This window comes from Cryphonectria parasitica (genome assembly GCF_011745365.1).
Source record: "Cryphonectria parasitica EP155 unplaced genomic scaffold M406scaffold_1, whole genome shotgun sequence".
NCBI classification, from domain to species: Eukaryota; Fungi; Ascomycota; class Sordariomycetes; order Diaporthales; family Cryphonectriaceae; genus Cryphonectria; species Cryphonectria parasitica.
The window spans coordinates 6,436,814-6,455,516 of record NW_024468909.1 but is presented as its reverse complement, the minus strand read 5'-3'; the positions used below and the strand labels follow the sequence as shown (position 1 = coordinate 6,455,516).

Here is an 18,703-nt window from a genome sequence, read left to right as displayed (position 1 = left end):
TTGGACGAGGGCGTTTGGCTGGACATACTCGGGCGATGGGACCCAGTTGGTGGTTGAAGATTGTTCGAGGATGGCTGGCTAGGTCGGCCGGAGGCCGACGGGTTGGGGAACTGCTGCATCGGAGTGGGATGTGGTCTCGGGGGCGGAGTCGGGTCTTCGAAGTAGAGAGGGATACGGAAGCAGCAGAATGACCACTCCTTCAACTTCTTAGAAGGCCGGGAGTACGATCCGTTGGTGTTCGTCTGCTGAAGTTGGCCGCCATCATTGTAACTGGAGTTGCCATTGGGCTTCTGCGGGCGTGACGGCTTTCCATGGGTCTGCAGCAGGCCCAGCCGGGCTGTCAGGGAGTCGATGCTGGTACGTCCCCCGAGGATGGGTTGGTTGGAGAGCTGAGGACCCGGACTCGGACTGGCAGAGGCAGCGGCCTGATCTTTGTGCTGCCAGCAGTACTGATCAGGGTCGCTCGGGTCGTTGACGATGAGCCTGGTCTTTTTTGATTTAGGCTTGGGCTTGGGCTTAGGGGAGCCAGCAATGAGCGGACGCCGGCAAGGTCTACCGTTACCGGTGACGCCTCGACATGTCGTCTCTGGGTTTAAAGAGTCGGTCCTCTTGACCATAGACTCTGGGGTGCCGGTAGTGAAGGAAGGCATCGCGTGATACGGGCCTTGGGAGATTGTTCAAGCGAGAGACAAGGTCTTTGTGCCTTTCCGTGCGAGAAGTTGTTTTCGAGGCTGGAATGGGGGAATAAACGGTTTGTATTGGAAAGAGTTCAACGGCCGAGTAGATTGGAAGAATTAGAGATACGAGGATGTTGCAGTATTAAAGGGAAGGAGAGAAAGGCCCCGACCAAGGCCAGCGAAGCGAGCGTCGAAACGAGGACTTGGACGTGGGCCTCAACGTCAGAGAGGGGACTCGGATTTCACGAACGTGCACCGTGAACTGGCACGCTTCACGGACGTGCCGCTGCCTGAACCCCAATTTATTGTCCCCTGCACAGAACAGCACATTCTGAGTGGCCCCCATGTCTAGGCATCGGCTGGTTGGGAGGACTCCATTCTCGTCTGGGGAGGCCAGGGGGCTGGGGAGGCGAGGCTATAACCGCTGTCTTGCATTATCGATAAACACTGCATCGTGAAAGTGAGGCTGGGTTAGGGGCGGGGTCGTGGCGTTGCTCCTCAAAACTGTTCATGCACTGCCACACTTGATAAGGCTCCCTTCCATGGGCACTGTGGTCAGTGTTTAAGACCACACATTGGCCAGTGCACAAAGTTGAAATGGCCATACCTGAGAACAAGACATCGAAGGGAGGAAAAGACGATAAATATTAGATGAAGGTCTGTTGAGGGCAAAGACGGGAAGGGAGAGGAGAATGATGGATGATGGCTGATGAGCTTATCCCTGATCCGCTTAGTCATATTCTCGTACCACCTACCACCGTACAGCGATCTGGTTCTCTGGGCTGCGATCGAATAGGGAGGGTATCGTCGTTCTTTACTACCTGATAGGCCCATGTCACGAAGTCCCAACACAGGTTCTCCTCCATCTGAAGCATTTTGTGGTTGGGTAACGAGTGTTACTGACGATTTTTTACCATCTGCTGCTGCTGACCACAGGCCACTCACTACTGGTTGATCAAAGGTCGTAAGTGAAATGATCACAATCCAAGACGAATACCAGTACCCTAACCCTTACACCCATCTCTCAGAATCTCCTCCGTCTCGGCGAACCGGTGTCTCAGAACAAGAACGCATTGAGATGCATGAACGTGAACGGATCGTTCCGCTCGCTGGATAACTGCATTTGGCGTTTATATCACCAAGGTCTGCTGTTCTTTTTCAATCGCCTGACCAAGGCGTGGCTGAAAAAAGGACCCTCAAAAGCAAAGAATCCTGAATCACGCAATCCGGAGGGCGAACGACGCCTTGCAGGTCCAGACTTGCTAGGCGGGAAGTCGGTGCCGACCGATAGCCTGGAGCAGCCCTCGTCCCACGCCCAGAATCACAACCCCCAAAGTCGACGTCACTTGCTCACGCCCGTACTCCACACTCTACACCCTCAGCCCTTGACCTCGAGCGCTTTTGAGGTTTTGATCAGCACTGCTATTGGTTCTTGTCGATGCAGCCATCCTGTGGCGGCGTTGTCTTGGGATTGGCGCCACGATGATTGTAAGACTCACTACATAGTAGAATATCCAAGACCTGTTCCTGACTGGCTCAGGCCAAGAAGAGCTTGTCAAGAAGCTTGTCCCGCGGCTCGAATTAAATAAGGCAGCTAGGGCTTGGAAGGCTGGATGGCTAGACCGCCGACATTCTCGATTTGATATCGTCTTCTGAACATTTGACGGTCTCATGATGGATTCCAGCCGCAAATCCATCAGTCCGGGGGGATGCACGATAGCAGAGCTAGTCAGGGATCCTCATGACCGCTTAACCTTGACCAGTCCTTCAAGAGCGTCTGCTCATTCCGGTTAGGGACGAATCAGATATACCTCTGATGAGGGTACTACCTTATCGGACAAAGACTGGGCACAAGTACACACACACACAAAGCGCTCAGACAGGTACTTAAATACAGTTAGGATCAGCATGACGACTGAAGTCATTCAGCTCTGGCTCAGTCGTTCTCCTCCGTCCTTTCTTCCTGCTTCATCACCTCTTCCTTTACTGCTCGTGCTAGCAGTCTTTTACTCAACAAGCCTCGGGGGTTTTTTCTTCTTGGACAAACCCAATTGGCCGCAAGCAGTACCATAGTACATAATCAAATACTATGTATAATTCAAAACCCACCCATCCATGGTGTCCCGGTTGGTTCTGCAACTAAAATCCCACCGTCACATTCGCCGCCTCTGCAGCCATACCAAGATCCCTGGTATAAATCCTACCTGCAAGTCTCCCCTGCCCACGTCCATATCCATGCACATGGCGCATCCTCTTTATATGGCTCCCCTCTGAATGCAACCTCCCATCTGGTGGTCCCTGAACTGCGTAGGGCAACTTCATCTTTTTCACAATTTGCGCCACAGCATCCTGTTGAATATCCTCTGGTTCCTCCTCCTCCTCCTCATTTCCGTTCCCTATTTCCTCCTCTTTTCCTACTTTCTCCTCATGACACGCGACGACGGCGATTGATTCACTATCCTTCCGATATCATCAACTACCTCACCAGGAGACGCGCCCAGACCACCCACCATCCCCCGGCCAGCAATAACCTCCTCGTTTCTGCCTTGCGCGAACTGTCGCACGATGTCGGACAAATACTCGCCGCCGCCCGCGTCCCCGGACGAGAAGAAGGTTGCCCAGTCGAGCCCTGTCGACCTTGAGGCTGGCAAATCGTCTGGACTCGCTCGATGGTTCGGAGGCCCAAGGGTCTTTGTCGGCCCAAGAATCAGCCCAGTGCTGTCGTCGCTGCAGAGCAACTATGCCTCGGATAGCGACGAGAGCAGCAGCGCCATCCTGCACAAGCAGAAGGAAGCTGAGGCCAATCATGCCATCCAATATCGTACATGCAGCTGGAAGAAGGTCTGCTCGATCCTCGAAACCCTCACCAAGCATCGTGGCTGCCCCCCCCCCCCTCGGCCTGGCATTCATGCTGACCTCTGATGTAGACTGCCGCCTTGCTCTTCTCCGAGTACATTTGTCTGGTAAGAAACACCTATTGCCAACCAATTACCATGTAAACGGGCGCAGCATCACTCTGATTCGCGAGGTGGACTCGTGCACAATAAATGGGCTTCTTCATGAAGCGCTTTGGTGCCATACTCTTCCGAGGCGACCCTGCCCAACCGCTTTGCGCTAGCCATCTCTTTCAGAAGTCTTCCGCCACGATCATTCGCGCTAATTTTGTCCTTGTAGGCAATCATGAGTTTCCCTTGGTCTTATAGCGTATTAGGACTGGTACCGGGGTGAGTGGCTGGTCCTTGTATTGCGTCTCATGTATCGTCAACTGACCTTCACAGACTGATCTTGACCGTCGTCGTTGCCATGCTTGTGCAGTATACGTAAGTGTTCTTGGCTCTATTCTGGGCATACATCTTTCTGACAGAGCACTCAGATCCCTCATTACGTGGGAATTCTGTCTACGCCACCCTGAAGTTCGGGATGTGTGTGACGTCGGTGAGATGATCTTCTTTAATCAGAGGTGGGCATGGTGGTTCAGCGCCGTCATGTTCCTCTTGAACAATACCGTAAGTCAATTACAGCCATGTCAGCCTGTTCACGTCCAAGTGCCTAACCTCACTACTTCCCGTCCAGTTCATCCAGGGTCTCCACGTCCTTGTCGGTGCCAAGTACCTCAACACAATGACAGCTTCCGACAACGACATCAACTGCCGTACCGTCAGCTTTTCAGTGCTCATGTTCCTGGTGTGCTGGGTCTGCTCGCTGCCTCGAACTTTCGACGCTCTGGCCAAGCTGGGCGCAGCATCTGCGCTCTTTACGTTCATCTCAGTCCTCCTCGCCACAATCTTCGCCGGTGTTCAGGATCATCCGGCCGGCTACTCTGCTGAGCTGGGAAATCCTGTGGTGCTGGCTGTTCCAGCCGCCGGCACGACCTTTGTGGCCGGTCTCAGTGCATTCCTCAACATTAGCTACACGTTCATCGGTCAGATTACGCTGCCCAGTTTCATTGCGGAGATGGAAGATCCAAGGTATGAATGCACGGACAGAACCGCTTTGTTGATTCACGCTAAATCATTATGTCAGGGATTTCCCAAAGGCTCTGTGGCTATGCACTATCGGAGAGATCATCGTTTTCAGCCTCGTTGGGGCCATTGTGTATGCTTATGTCGGAACCAACTACATAACCGCCCCCGCATTTGGCTCCCTACAGCCCGTCTTCAAGAAGGTCGCTTTCTCCTTCATGATCCCGACACTCATCTTTCTCGGTGTCTTGTACGCATCTGTCTCGGCACGTTTGGTGTTCTTCCGAATTTTCAAGGACTCGAAGCACAAGAACGAGCACACCATCATTGGATGGGCCTCCTGGGCAGCCATTCTTCGTATGTCGATACGTATCCAATCTTGCGCTGATAGTATCACTAACACTCATCCACAGTCGCCACTTGGGTTGTTGCCTTCATCATCTCGCAGGTCATCCCTTTCTTTTCTGACCGTAAGTGCGCCTCTGCTACCACTCCGATCTACTCATGATGGCTGACCCACCAATGCTAGTCCTCTCCCTCATGTCTGCCCTCTTTGATAGCTTTTTTGGCTTCATCTTCTGGGGTGTTGCCTACTTCCGCATGCGCAATGCCGACGGCGGCTGGACTTTTATCAAGTCACAAGGATTCTGGGGCTATGCCGAAGCAGCGCTGAACGTACTCATCATCATCATCGGCATCTTCTTCGTCGGACCGGGAACCTACGCCAGCGTTGAGAGCATCATCATCGATTTTGACCCCTCGTCAGGCTCGGTCTTCACATGCGCCACGAATGGCCTGTGAGTGAGGCGCTCGAGGTTGCGGCATCCTGATATCACATCAGTGATGAACAGGATTTGATTCCTAGCGACCGATGGCACGACGGGAATATTGATTTGAGTTGACGACAGGATAAACCGGTATACCCCTGTTTTACAGTTGTTTTTGACGGATACATATGAATTTATTGATATATTGGAGGCATCATCATTTTTGGGGATAGAAAGAGGAGGGTGCGGCAATGTCTTTTTTTCATGGATCAGGATTCACACTTGGACGGACTAACTGATGAAGCGCTTGCATCACGGCAGCCACCTTGAGGAATGGATGGCTGTGCTCGGGACAAAGATTGGCAATGAACGAGAACGGAATCTTGGAAAATCACCCATGGCAGCCTATCTGGTCCGCACGTTGGGATGAAATGGAGCTTCTATGGGCAAAGCTGCCTTGGGAGCAAACAGACAGAAAAATCAGTTTTGCCATGGAGAAGTTCCATGACCTGCCCTGCTTGGTTTCTTTTTGGTCGGCTTTTCCTCAGTAGAAGGAGCCTGACCACTCTGAATTTTATACCCCTCGACCCGAGCATGCGACTTTCCAATTTTCCACTAACAGCTCGCAGCCTATCTTGCTAACCACAGGATCCATACATGAATATCAGTGAGGAGTCAGCGAGTCTCCTCTGACATCTCTCGGCATCCCGCCCGATCGCTCGAAGACGACTAAGCTTGCATCTATAACTCGCATCCAATGACAGCAAGAGTTAGGTGAGTTAAGTAATACATCTGGCTAATCTGTATGTCCGGGGGGGAGGGGGGATGGTAAAAATTGATGGTCGCCTTGTATCTGTAAGTTGTGAGCTAGCTTGCACCGAGCTTCCGCATAATGACATACTTGCATCAGACGGAAATGACATGTACCAATGACCTTGCCCTGTTCCATCTTCAGTATCTTTCCCTCCAAGCTTTATATTGAGAATGATGACCAGGACTGGAGGCCTCTCGAAAATGGTCTTGACCATGATCTAGTTGATTCGGGATAGACCTTGTTGCAGAGTGGGAATGTATCATCATCATGACAACATAATTGAGGACATACAAAGTGGCAGAAGAGTGGAGAGAGACTGACGAGGCTGAGGTGGATACTGGCGCTTAACATGCCATTGGGTGCTGCTGCAGAGTGGGCTTTCTGCTTTTGAAACTATGCATGAGGGACATATCACGACACTTCTTGAAAGGAAAATGGAACATATTGCCAATTAATATATCCGTGATACCTCATACTGATCCGACAAAGTATTTTTGACCCTGCCTGCCCAAGATCTGTGGTTTGGCCCCCCCCCCCCCAAACATTAAAATCTGGTGCCCTAGGGCCAGGCCCCTTTTCCCTATAATATCAGTACAGTATGACAGCGCTCTTTGCCGAGACTATGGGTATGACCCATCTACTGGTCACTGGCTAGTAGCAAGCTGGATTCGAAATTCCATCGTGGCGTTGACCGAGAAGGACCACTTGCAATCCATGTGACCCTGAGCGCGCATGCGATCCATATAAGGCTCGTCGGCGCCAGCGGCGAGGTCGTAGACGCTCGCGTTAAGGACATTGACGACGTCCTGGTTGCCGATTCTAATTAGGGTAATGAATAAAAGAATGGTGTCAGTAAGAAATATCTCCACTGCTAACCGGGTAGGTGGGATTCGAGATATCATATCTATATGACGGGGAGGGAGAGAGGAGAACACCCACATGACAATATCGCTAGTGTTGTGGGACATAGTGGTATTATCCAACTGGAGTCCAACACCTCTACCGCCCAAGCGCTGGACGGCAAACTCGCAGGTGCCATTGCTGGCAAGGCTTGTGAAGTTGCTGCTGCTGTCATTGTCCTCCTCGCGCCAGCGGCTCAGCTCCCAGAAGCCCGGCACGGCGTTTAGTTGGTGGACAAGAGACAGGCAGTCCTCGCGGATGATGGTGGTGCGGGAAGGCGAGACGTCGTCGTAACTGACGTTGTGGCCGCAGGCGGTGATGCTGCTGCTGCCGTTGGTGTTGGGATAGGTGAGGTTCTTGTTATTGGTGTCGACACCGAGGCCGCCGATGATGGTGGCGGTGCCATTGCTGGCAGTGTTGTGCCAGATGACTTGGACGGGGACGGAAGGGTGAACCTGGGTGTCGATGAGCTTGTGGGCGAAGAGGCCCTTGGGATGGTCGACAGGGTGAATGTGGGTAAAGAGTGGGCTGGCAGTGGCCAGGGAGGCAAGAGTGGCCAGGCACTTGACAAGAGTGAATTTGAAGTGCATCTTGACAGGTTATGCGTGTGTATCTTCGAAGTTGACGGTGGAAAAGGGATCTGGCTTTTGGTTGTTAGGGAGTGACAACGAGGCACAAAACTTTCCTGCAGATAGGGTAGTAGTGCTGAAGAAGAGAAAGTGTAAAGGAAGCAAGAGAGATATAAATCCGGGAAATTTGTGAATGGAAGGTACGTACGTGGTAGTTGCCGTTTGTGAAACTGTTTGTTTTTTCAAGACGCGATTCGGTCGACATGCTTGATTGTGTGGGGGTGGGGCTTATCGCGGTACAATTTAATCTTCGTGAAGTTGATGGGTCAAGAATGACGGTGTACTGTAACACAGCAGTTCCAAGTTGTCTCGAGCTGAGACTCCTGGGTTCGTTTGCTCGAGTGACTGCACTGACCGGGCTGATTGCCTCCCTTGTCCCAACGAATGGAACATAGTACTGGGGCAAGTATTTTGGGAGCTCAAGGGCAGAACAAGGATTCTATGGAAAAAAGCTATCGATGTGACATGGTCAAGCAAGGTGTTGCCGGCTGCTATATTCATCATCTTGCGAGGGGGCTGGAAGGGGATGGGGTAGAGCATTGAGTCCCAAGCACCGTTTGCTTTCCTGGCGCGCAGAGGGAAATCTTATACATCTCGTTGCACCCATAGTCATGATAGACGTACGCACAGCGGGTCAGAGAAAGTCTTACACGGAAGAATCCTTCAGATTTGATTGCATGTAATTACTACGATGCTCATTCTGTGGTACCCTCGTGTTCCCATCTACATGAAGTCCCACACATACATTGAGCCCTCAGATTGTCAGAAGATGAGGTTTGGAAAGACCCAAGAGAGCAGTCTCCTCTTCCCCTCTTTCCATGCGTGAAATCCCCCCAAATTGTCCCATATGGAGAAGAAGGTTGTCTTGGATACTTGTTCTTCTATCCCTGCGCAGCTGTTCAATTACCGATGATGATGACCTCCTCGGGAACCTGCATCAGCATAAGGGCCATCTTGACGTTCTGGCGCTTGTCGCCAAGCAGCTCTATCTCGTGAACCTCGTGGTTTCTGCCGACACAGCCCGGAATACAAAACTTGATGGCCGTGAAGATGTGTTTTCGAATGGGGGGAGAGATGCCCTTGACCATGGTCACGCTGGTGTGGCGTGACAGCTTCACCAGCTGGATGGAAATGGGCGGGATCGAGAACTCGGGCTTGGAAGCAGGCGTATAGTCAGGCGCAGCAGAGCCTTTGGTGCTGAGCCAGGACTCTTGCTCAGGCACACGCGTGCTTTGCGTGATGGAGATGGTGGAAGCCATCGTGGGTACGAGTTTGTACTGGTTGCTGGCTGGGAAGCCATGTTAGGCGTGGTTGACACCGGTTCTGTGAAGGGCATACACTCACGATAATGTGCTCGATTATCTTCTTGCTCGGGTGGAGAATGGTTTGATCTTGCTTGACCTAGGGCCGAATTGTTTCCTCCAAGACTGTTGTAGAGTGTTGAGGTCGACTGGATGTGTGCTTAGTAGGCTTGGTTGCGAGAGAAAGAGAGAAGAGAGAAAGAAGGGTGGTACTTACAGTCTGAAAATGGGTGGTTGGTATAAGTTCTAGTGGCTCTGGAATTGATTGAATGGTAGGATTCTAGGTGTTTCTATTGGGTTGTGACTTTTCCACGTAGTTCGCTGGTAGGTGAAGGTGCGATTCAACATTTAGTTCGTGGGCAGGTGTCGCGCTGCGCGTCACTTAATGGACGTGGTAGGGGCTGCAGGTGTGAAGCGTTGGGCAATGCCCCAACTCACTTTCGGTGCCCACCCACACTGTGTGAACCTGTGCCAAACAATACCACAAGTATGGTCACAATGTCATTAATGGCCAGGCCTGGTGACGCAATACTTAGACACCAACTATGGTCTGAAGCCGAGTCTTCTGGCTCACGGTTTCGAGCCGTCTCTTCCAGTTTCCACAGCGTCAATGCACCTGGGCATGGAAGAAGGCCAGAGTAGCTCGGCGAATCATCAGGGACATCTCTGCCTGCGACTTGGACGTTGCTTGGAAGTGCTCATGACCAGCCTTGGGAAGTATGATGGCCTCGGAATTTTTTCTTTTCGACCGTGGAGTTCTGGACCATCGCGTCACAGCCACCAGCTATTCGCCTGTTGACCAGATCCTCTCGAGTGATTCGAGCGACTACCCAACTTTATCGCGGATAATGAGAGAGCCCACTCATGCAGAGAAACTGAGAAGGAGTAAATTTTGTAATTTAGAGAAAATATCATGACGATTGCGAACAGGATACAGTCTAGCATTATAATCCCACAATGACCAAACCAACCCCCCTTTCCTTTTTCAAACCTCAAGCGCCCACCACAGACGCATCAAGATGACTACTCTTGTTCGCGACAATAGTTGCTAAAGCAGAGATGGACGCGGTCTGCATGATATCAAAGATAGTCACATCCGACGCGGCTTGAATCGCCAACATGTTCCGCAGCTCGACCGCCACGAGGCTGTCAACCCCGTACGCAGACAGCGGCTTGGAAGGGGTGATCTCGTCCTTGGGCATCATGAAGATGTCCACAAGCTTGCTGACAATCACCTCCACCACCGCAGCCGCCGCCTCGTCCAGCGCCCCCGCGCTCGCGATCTTGCCAGCCAGATCCGACAGCCCAGCCTTGCTGGCACCCTTGTTGGACGCAGACGCGTCCTCTCGGAACCGCAGCCCGCCGAACCGGGCATCCCTCGCCAGGAACGGTGCATCGTCCCAGTGAGACCCGCCGCCTACATTGAGCCCCATGATTAGCAAGCCGGCATGTGGCGCCAGCACGGCGGCGCCGAGGGCAGCAAGCACGTCCTCCTCGCCCAAGAGACTGAAGCCCAGCTTGAGCAGTCTGTCGGCCATGCTCTTGTCCGTCTCGGCTAAGTAGCCGACGGATTTGACCTGACCAAGGTCGATGGCCACAGCGGGGAGGCCCTGGGATACGCGGTGGCGGGCCAGCGCATCCTGGAATGCGCCGCCTGCCGAGTAGGCGCTCTGGCTGGCATTTCCAGTCTGGCCAACCAGCGAGGAGAGCATGACGAAGAAGTCCAAGGGCTGAGAGAGGGTTTGTGTGTGCAGGTTCCATGTTCCCGCTACCTTTGGCCGTACCCCTGCCGCGTAGTCATCGAGGGTCATGTTCTCCATAATCGAGTCCTGATAAGTGGTGTTAGTTGTCTGTGTTGCGAGTATCGATCCATGCAGCATGGGTATCATGAAATACATACCTGAAGAACCATGGCTGCTTGGATCACCCCCCTGATGGATGGCATCTTCAAGTCTTCTGCGCAGATTTTCACAGCGGCCGCCACCTCTGCCTCGACCACAATGTCACAGGTGACGACTTCAACCCTGCAACCGAGCTTCTCCAGCTCGAAAATAAGAGCCGAGCCGCTTTTCCGCGCATCCTTCCTCCTCGAGATAATGGCAATGTTTCTCGCGCCGTGCGCCACCAGCCAGTGGCACACAGAGCGCCCGATACCGCCCAGGCCGCCGACAACCAGGTACGTGCCGTTGCTGCGAAGCTTGACCTGTTTCTTCTGGGGAAGAATGGGGATCAGCTCGTCAGGCTTCATCGATATCACAATCTTGCCCATGTGCTTGCCAGCCTGCATCAGCCGGTAGGTCCGATCCAGCTCGGAGACGGGGAACACTGTGATGGGCTCTACAGGAACGATGACCTTCTCGCCGGCCAGACGGATGACTTCCTTGAATAGCTCGTAGTTCTCGGCCTTCTTGGCCTCGCTGAAAGCCGGCAGCTCGACAGAGGTGAAGGTGGCGACCCGCGTGAAGGCGTGCATGGCCAGTTGTGAGTTGAGCTCAAAGTCCCGCTTGCCGATCTCGACGAAGCGGCCAAAGGGGGCCAGGCAGTTGAAGCTCTCCTGCAGTAGCAGGCCTGCTAGGGAGTTGAGGACGACATCCACGCCGCGGCCGTTGGTCGCCCTGAGCACGTCTGCCTTGAACGAGATGTCTCTGCTGTTGAAGATGCGCTCAGGCGCGACACCGTAGTGCTTCATGATAAACTCGCGCTTGGCAGGCGTGCCGACCGTCACATAGATGTCGGCCCCGATGTCCTTGGCCAAAACGAGTGCGGCCTGACCAAAGGCACCTGTTGCAGCATGGATAAGGATCGTCTCGCCCTTCTTCAGCCGAGCCTGCAAGTAGACCGCGATGTACGCCGTGCAGTAGGACACGGGCATACTCGCGGCCACCTCGAAGGTCATATCGTCGGGGATGTGCACCACGCTTGTCCAGTGCACACGAGCCAGGTTGCCGTAGTGGCCGCGCAGGAGCATGGCCACGCGATCGCCGGGCTGGAAACCCTTGACGGCAGACCCCACGCGTGTGATGTGTCCTGCGCACTCGAAGCCCATGATGTCGCTCTGTAGCTGACCCATGGCGACCATCACGTCGCGGAAGTTGAGACCAAAGGCGCGCGGAGCGACTTCGATGGACTCAGGGTCCAGTTCCACGTTGGCAGTGGGGTCGTCGTCCCAAACCAGCGTATCCAGCAAGCCGGGAGTCTGTACGAAGAGCCGTAGTGGCCGATCATGCTGCTCGAAAGCCTTGAGCTCGGGCGTTGGGACATCGCTTGCATCTGGAAATAGTGACTTGTTTAGGACTGTATCCTTGCGGTACCGCAAAATCGACACCACGCCTGCACGTTCTGCAAACTCAAAGTCGATGGTGTTGTTGGCGCCCACACCCGCGACAGAGTCGTCAAAAGCCTTGCCAAAGACCTCGGCGACGGTACCGGCAGACCCTGTGCTCCAGAGGGCTGACTTTGGATCCAAGTCTAGTGACACAAGGCGTTTTCCACCGTACTCATTCCGAAGAGACCGCAGGAAGCCAATGCTGAGGCCGAGATGAGGATCAGAGCAGTCCATGGAACCGCCCCGGGTCACCCAGAGCACGCCCTTGGACTGCGTGCAGATGGCACGAATGGCCTTGAACTGCGTCTCATCGAGTGTTGGGAGAATGGGAGCCACAAGCTCAGCGAGGAACAAGAACGTCTTCGCGCCATCGCCCTGCACGTCTGCGATGGACTCGACACTTGGTTCAGCCCCGGTAAAACCGCGAATCGAAGCCTTGAGGGACTGTAGCCACTGGGTATACAGCACGCTCTTGATCGCGGGGGCGACGATGACGACGTTAGATGTCACTTTCGGTGCAGCTGGGACCGTACTGGACATGATGGTGCTGAGGCTGTAAAGCTCTTCGTCTTCGGCATCACGCACTTCAAGGTCCACGCCAGTAAAGCCCGCGCTTTGAAGCACACTATTCCATAAACCGACAGAGAGGGAAGGGTTCAGTTTCCGGTCTTGTTCCTCACTCGACCACCACTCGGGCAGCAGGCTGAATACAAAGTGGACATCGGTTTGGTCCTGTGTCGGCTCCACGAGAATCAGCCTTCCGGCACCGTCCGGCTTCAACAGTTTCCTGACGTGGGCCATCGTACGTTCCATGGATTTTGTGCTGGAGAGGACACGGCTTGCGATGATCAGATCGTACGTGCCCTCTTTGTAGTCCTGCTTGATCGGATCCTGCTCGATATCGAGTTTCCTGTACGAAACAAGGCTCTCCCAAGACGTGAACTTCTCCTTAGCCGCGGGGAAGAAGTTAGGCGAGACATCTGTGTATTCGTACACTGCGGCTTTGGGATTATCTGTTCCGAGTGTTTCCAGGATGGCCATGGTGGCAGTACCCGAGCCAGCACCAATCTCGAGAATGCGAGCCCGCGGGTTCTTGTGCACAATATGGGAGACCAACGTCGCGACTTGAGCCATTGAATGGTTCACTTTGAGTCCATCCTGGTAGTAGCGTTCAGGAAAGTCCTCACTGTCTAGTACATCTGACACAGACTTGTCGCCACGCATGATGGCTCCCAAGTGTGGTCCCACTTGTGTGACCAGCTCACCATTGACACTCGCCGAGCGGACTTTGGCCTCCAACGCATCAATGCCTTCTTCAAACCTTGAAGAGACCCAGTCGATACTGTTAGGAGCAAGCTTATTATGGGCGGCTGCCAGGAACGTTTTCTTCATCCACGCGTAGTATTTGGCAATGTGTGGCTCAAGTTTCTCGATGGGCGTGGTGACCTGCCCGATGGCCTTGATGATGTAATATATGATCAAGTGTCGCAGATCCACCAAGGTCTCACTTTCTTTTGGGTCGATGGGGCGGCTCAGCTCGGTCTGCAGGGCGGCCAGCTTGAGAAAGGTGATATCTGGACCCCAGACGGGCGTGATGAACTTCTCCCTCGTCGAGTCGTTATGATCCGTCTGCTGCACATTACCAATGGACTGACACAGGAAGCCCTCCACGGTCAGTATAGGGGCAGCATCAACATCATCGTCGACGGCGTTGGTAACGGTGATATTGGTCTCAAAGCTCTGCTTGCTCGCGTGGCTGAGCGTCGTGAGGGCATTGAAGTCGTGTCCTGGAGTGCTGGGAATATCGTGTGCCACCCAGATATGCTTGATGGAGCGCGGAATCTGTGCAGTCTCCTGTGCTCGAGAGCCAGCGCCATCCAGTGCGGTATACGCCGCTTGAAAGATGGTATCTAGCGTGGTCGGGTGAATGACATGGGCGTGCTGCTCCTTGTATGGCATGATAGCTGCCGTATCGGCTATAGTAAAAACCGAGACTGACTCCTTCTCGCGCGCGCGAATGTTTCTCAAGTTCTGAAAGATGGGGCCATGGTTGATCCCAGCCGCTCGGAGCCCCGTGTAGATGTCCTTGGGATCAATGCGGATGCGATAGTCCACGTCCTGCTTCAGAACACCGGCTCCAACGTGCTGGCGAGGTTGAATATCAATTTTGATCTGCCCTCTGCAGTGCTCAGACCAGACATTGTCAGCTGTGACAGAGCAGATCCGAAACTCTTGCCAGCCAATGGCCGAGATGTTCTTGGGATCACTGGGATGCAGCGTCAGATGCACCTCGATGCCCTCCGCCGTGTCAGGGACAACTAGAGCTGACTGGATGTCGATGTTGCGGAGCTGATAGCCCTTGATCTGCTGCTGGTCCTTCTCGTGGTCCTTGTTGTGTTGTGCACACGCCCCTTCGATGGCCATGCAGAGATATCCAGCACCGGGGTAGACAAAATTTGCCTGGATGATGTGCTCGCGCACCCACGGAAGATCAGACACACGAAGGACGTTGCGCCATGAGGGGGTGAGCGGATTTGAGTCCAATGCACTTGAGCCCAAGAGATCGTGAGGAGTATCGCGGCGCTCACGGAAGGACTTGTTGACACGTGCTTCTGACCAGTGCTTGACGGTGTGATTCCACGGATAGGCCGGCAGATCGGTCAGGAGAGGCACATCGTGACGGCCTCGAGGAAAATTGACCGCCTCCATATGCACTGGGTAACCCATACGAACCAGATCTACAACGAGGGCGTGCATGGTAGCAACAGCATTGTTCTTGCGGATCAGACATGTATTATACGACACCTTTTTATTGTCGCCGCCAGCAAATTCGGGCAACATGTCTACAATGTTGTTGATGGGTGCAGACAGCGCGCCGTGCGGGCCAACTTCGACGACAGCGTCGACGAGGGCCGTGCCATCCTCCTCGAAGCACATATTACGAAAGGCCTCGATAAACTGCACGGGGCTGACCAGGCTGTCAACCCAGTGCTGTGGCCTTCCGAGATCAGCAAACGAGCTCATGCGCTTGCCCGTGGTCGGAGAGGAGAAGATCACGTCGTCTAAGCTTCCGTCAAGAGGCTTCATGTATTTTTCCAGATACTGACGGTAAGGCTTGGCTATGACCTGGACGTGGTGAGAGTGCCAGGCAGCGTCGACTTTCAGTCGTCGTGCAAAGATGTTGTCGGCCTTGAGGATCTCTTCCAGCTCGATGAGACCCGTCACGTCGCCTGAGATGGTGGTGCTCACGGGGCTGTTCAGACAGGCTATCACCACCCGTCCGGCCGTCACGCGCGCGAGGTATTTCTCAGACTCTTCGGCACCTATTCCAACGGCCATCATGCCGCCCTTGGACGGGCCGTCCACAAATTTTGTCAGAGCACCAGCGAGCTCGCCACGGGACAGGACAATGGCCATTGTAGAGTGTAGGCTGATGGCACCCACTGCGCAAGCAGCTGCGATCTCACCACTCGAGTGGCTTGTCACGGCTACGGGCGAGATCCCCCAGCTGAGAAGCAGACGCATCAGCGCGACCTGTAGCGCTACGCAGAGCGGAGTGCTGAGCTCGGTGTCATTGACGCGGCTGGTGGTCTCGTCCTGTAGTAGCTCGTCTAGTAACGACCACTCGGCGCCCAACCCCTTCAGGTACCCCTCAGCCTCGAGGATCGTGTCTCTGTATACTGGATAAGCTTCGATGAGCTCACGTCCCATGGCGAACCATTGTGCGCCCTGACCCGTGAACACAAAACCAAGCCGTGGTGCGGTCTCTTCTCTTCGTGCGGGCTTCATTCGAGGCGTTGTTAGGGCTTTGGACAGGTCTGTAAGGCTTTGTGCTGATGTTGTGGCGATCCAGGAAAATAGCGAGCGACGCTGCGAGAGGGTATAGGCTAGACGAGCAAAGAGAGCAGAGTCCTTCTCTTGGTTCCCTGTGGACTTTGACGACACGTACTCGGCAAGATTGGATATCATTGTTTGACATGCATGCTCATCCTTTGCTGAAAGCATGACAATACGTGCAGAGTCCGTGGCTGACTGCTCATACTGTACACCCACCCCGTTCATTTCATTGCTGAGTCCATTCGTGCGGCCGTTGGCGTGTCCGTTGGTGGTGGTATCATGACCAAGTCCATTGCTGGCGCCGTTGGTATTTGCATGGCCATTGGCGCCGTTGGACGTCGAGATATGGCCCTTTGGCATGCTTGTCTTGAGAAAAGACTCGTAACTCTCCATTATGACATGTGCATTTGTCCCGCCGTAGCCAAAATTGTTGATGGATGCCCGCTGGTAACCAGAGTCCTCCGGCCAATTTTCCAGTTTGCGTGGCACATCTAGGTGCAGCGCATCAAGATCAATCTTCTCGTTCGGCTTCTCAAAGCCAGCGATGGGTGGGATGAGTCCCTTTTCAAGCATCAAGGCTGCCTTGATAATGCTCGCAAGCCCGCTCGCCGTCTCCGTATGGCCAACATTCGTCTTGACTGAGCCGAGCCGCACGGGCTGCCCATGCTGCCGCCGTTCCTTGAACGCCGAGGAGATAGCTCTGGCCTCGATCGGGTCGCCTGTCGTCGTTCCCGTGCCGTGAGCCTCAAAGTAGTCTGTGTGCGCCGGGTCAAGACGGGCCTTCTTGTAGCACGCGCGTATCAGCTGCTCCTGCGCCGCTTGGCTAGGCGTGGTGATGGTCTCGGTCTTCCCGTCCTGGTTCACACCCGAGGCGCGGATAATGGCGCGGACGGGGTCGCCGTCGCGGATCGCATCGTCCAGCCGTTTGATGACGATGGTGGCGCTGCCTTCTCCGCGGCCGTAGCCCTCGGCGCGGCTGTCAAAGGCGAAACTGCGCCCTGTGCGCCCCAAGAAGCCCACGCTCGTCATGATCTCGAAATTATCGGGGTTGAGCAGCACGTTGGCACCTCCCACGACGGACATGTCAGATTCGCCAGTGCGCAGAGACTGACACGCCTGGTGGAGAGCCGTCAAAGTGGTCGAGCATCCGGTGTCGAGCGTCATGCTGGCGCCTCGCAGGTCGTAGAAATGCGAGATCCGGTTCGACGCCATGGCTGCGCCCACGCCGAGCAACAGGAACCGGGGGAGTGCTTCTGGATCCCGTGCGTGCGCATCGCTGTAGTCTCTAAAGAACGATCCTGCGAACACAGATGTGTTGGATCCGGCAACGTCCTGTATTGTGATGCCGGCTAACAACAGGGTGCAACTTGGAGTCAGCTTTTCATGTGGAGATAACTATGGCATAAACATGCACATCGGGAAACAGACTTGAACCTACCATTCTCTAACGCCTCATAGGTGGACTCCAGCTGCAGCCTGAATTGTGGGTCAAGGACCTATTTGATTGCTCTGTTAGAAGGGCAACTCGACATGGAGGTGGTCTCATATATTCATCACTGACCTTGGCAGCCTCAGCCGTGAGGTTAAAAAAGCTGGCATCGAACGCGGCTATATCGTCTTGGAGAAAATGTCCTCCAATCACATTTGCCTACGAATGTCAGTTCAAGCCAAACTGACAAGACGGCATTTCGATTTTTTGGCAGTACATACCGTGTTCAGCTTCTGAGGGTTCGGATGGGAGACGCCATCGACGTTGAACCGCGAGGCAGGGATCTCGCTCCATGCCGTCCGGCCATCTGCACAGAGCTGCCACAAGTCCTCTGGGTTCTTGACACCTCCAGCGAAGCGACAACTCATGCCAATGACGGCAATAGGCATGTTGGAGTCCATGTTTATCGGTAGTGGAGTCTGACAACCAGGACGACGGGGTGAAGATGGAGCAAGATTATCTGGCGAATGAAGACCAAAATCCAGTGCACGTTGAGCCACGGATGAATGAAAGGAAGATTGTCAGGCTTCTTCACATTGGCCTGTCTCAGACCAAAAGTGAGAGTCTTTGATGGCCGAGGCTGTCCAATTGACCTGCATCTCGAGAAGTAATATGAGTTACATGGTGTTGAGATATCGGTCTCGCCAGCCCAGTGCCCAATGCCATCAAAACACGGTCTCGTCTGCAACGCTTAAGTCCATTGATCCAACATGCGCTCTGCCTTGTGAGCGAGGCTGGTGTCGGACTGATCAGCCGGGGCAACCAATTTCTTCTACTCAAGTCCGAAATAGAGCCATATTCTCTGTCGCGCGCAGAGAAAAGGCCCAACTTGACATGGGCCCGGTCCCGTGCGGCTGGAGTTCCGGAGTGGGTGGCAGGATCTGGATGCAGCTCAAAGGAAGCTGGGCCGCTCTTACAGGACTTCCTATCAGTCATTATCCTCTCATTTAGTCCGGGAGACCATCATGGGCTGGAGTATTCCGGTAAGCAGAAGTTTCTTGA

At 54.0% G+C, this 18,703-nt stretch overlaps 5 protein-coding genes across 5 annotated transcripts; 1 reads left to right on the top strand and 4 right to left on the bottom strand.

The window, feature by feature from the left end:
• Positions 1–101: 101 nt before the first annotated feature.
• On the bottom strand, positions 102–758 carry M406DRAFT_354715 (uncharacterized protein; the record flags this gene model as incomplete). The annotated part of the gene is made up of 1 exon (XM_040922984.1): positions 102–758. A coding segment is annotated over exon 1 (549 nt), but the record flags the coding sequence as incomplete, so codon positions are not given.
• A 2,248-nt stretch (positions 759–3,006) lies between these two features.
• On the top strand, positions 3,007–5,567 carry M406DRAFT_286042 (uncharacterized protein). Its single transcript, XM_040918654.1, has 9 exons — positions 3,007–3,518; positions 3,605–3,640; positions 3,852–3,901; positions 3,956–3,997; positions 4,051–4,183; positions 4,251–4,645; positions 4,701–4,996; positions 5,053–5,109; positions 5,169–5,567. The coding sequence occupies exons 1-9, from the start codon at positions 3,243–3,245 to the stop codon at positions 5,438–5,440; spliced, it is 1,557 nt and encodes a 518-aa protein (XP_040782127.1). The 5' UTR covers positions 3,007–3,242; the 3' UTR covers positions 5,441–5,567.
• A 1,297-nt stretch (positions 5,568–6,864) lies between these two features.
• On the bottom strand, positions 6,865–7,710 carry M406DRAFT_67491 (uncharacterized protein; the record flags this gene model as incomplete). The annotated part of the gene is made up of 2 exons (XM_040925069.1): positions 6,865–7,039; positions 7,160–7,710. 2 exons carry the CDS (start codon positions 7,708–7,710, stop codon positions 6,865–6,867), a joined length of 726 nt encoding a protein of 241 aa, XP_040782126.1.
• A 938-nt stretch (positions 7,711–8,648) lies between these two features.
• On the bottom strand, positions 8,649–9,714 carry M406DRAFT_326562 (uncharacterized protein; the record flags this gene model as incomplete). The annotated part of the gene is made up of 4 exons (XM_040920103.1): positions 8,649–9,037; positions 9,268–9,270; positions 9,489–9,516; positions 9,667–9,714. The coding sequence occupies 4 exons, from the start codon at positions 9,712–9,714 to the stop codon at positions 8,649–8,651; spliced, it is 468 nt and encodes a 155-aa protein (XP_040782125.1).
• A 328-nt stretch (positions 9,715–10,042) lies between these two features.
• On the bottom strand, positions 10,043–18,102 carry M406DRAFT_245563 (uncharacterized protein; the record flags this gene model as incomplete). Its single annotated transcript, XM_040916342.1, has 6 exons — positions 10,043–10,879; positions 10,951–16,403; positions 16,497–17,561; positions 17,651–17,708; positions 17,774–17,860; positions 17,923–18,102. 6 exons carry the CDS (start codon positions 18,100–18,102, stop codon positions 10,043–10,045), a joined length of 7,680 nt encoding a protein of 2,559 aa, XP_040782124.1.
• Between the last annotated feature and the right edge of the window lie 601 nt (positions 18,103–18,703).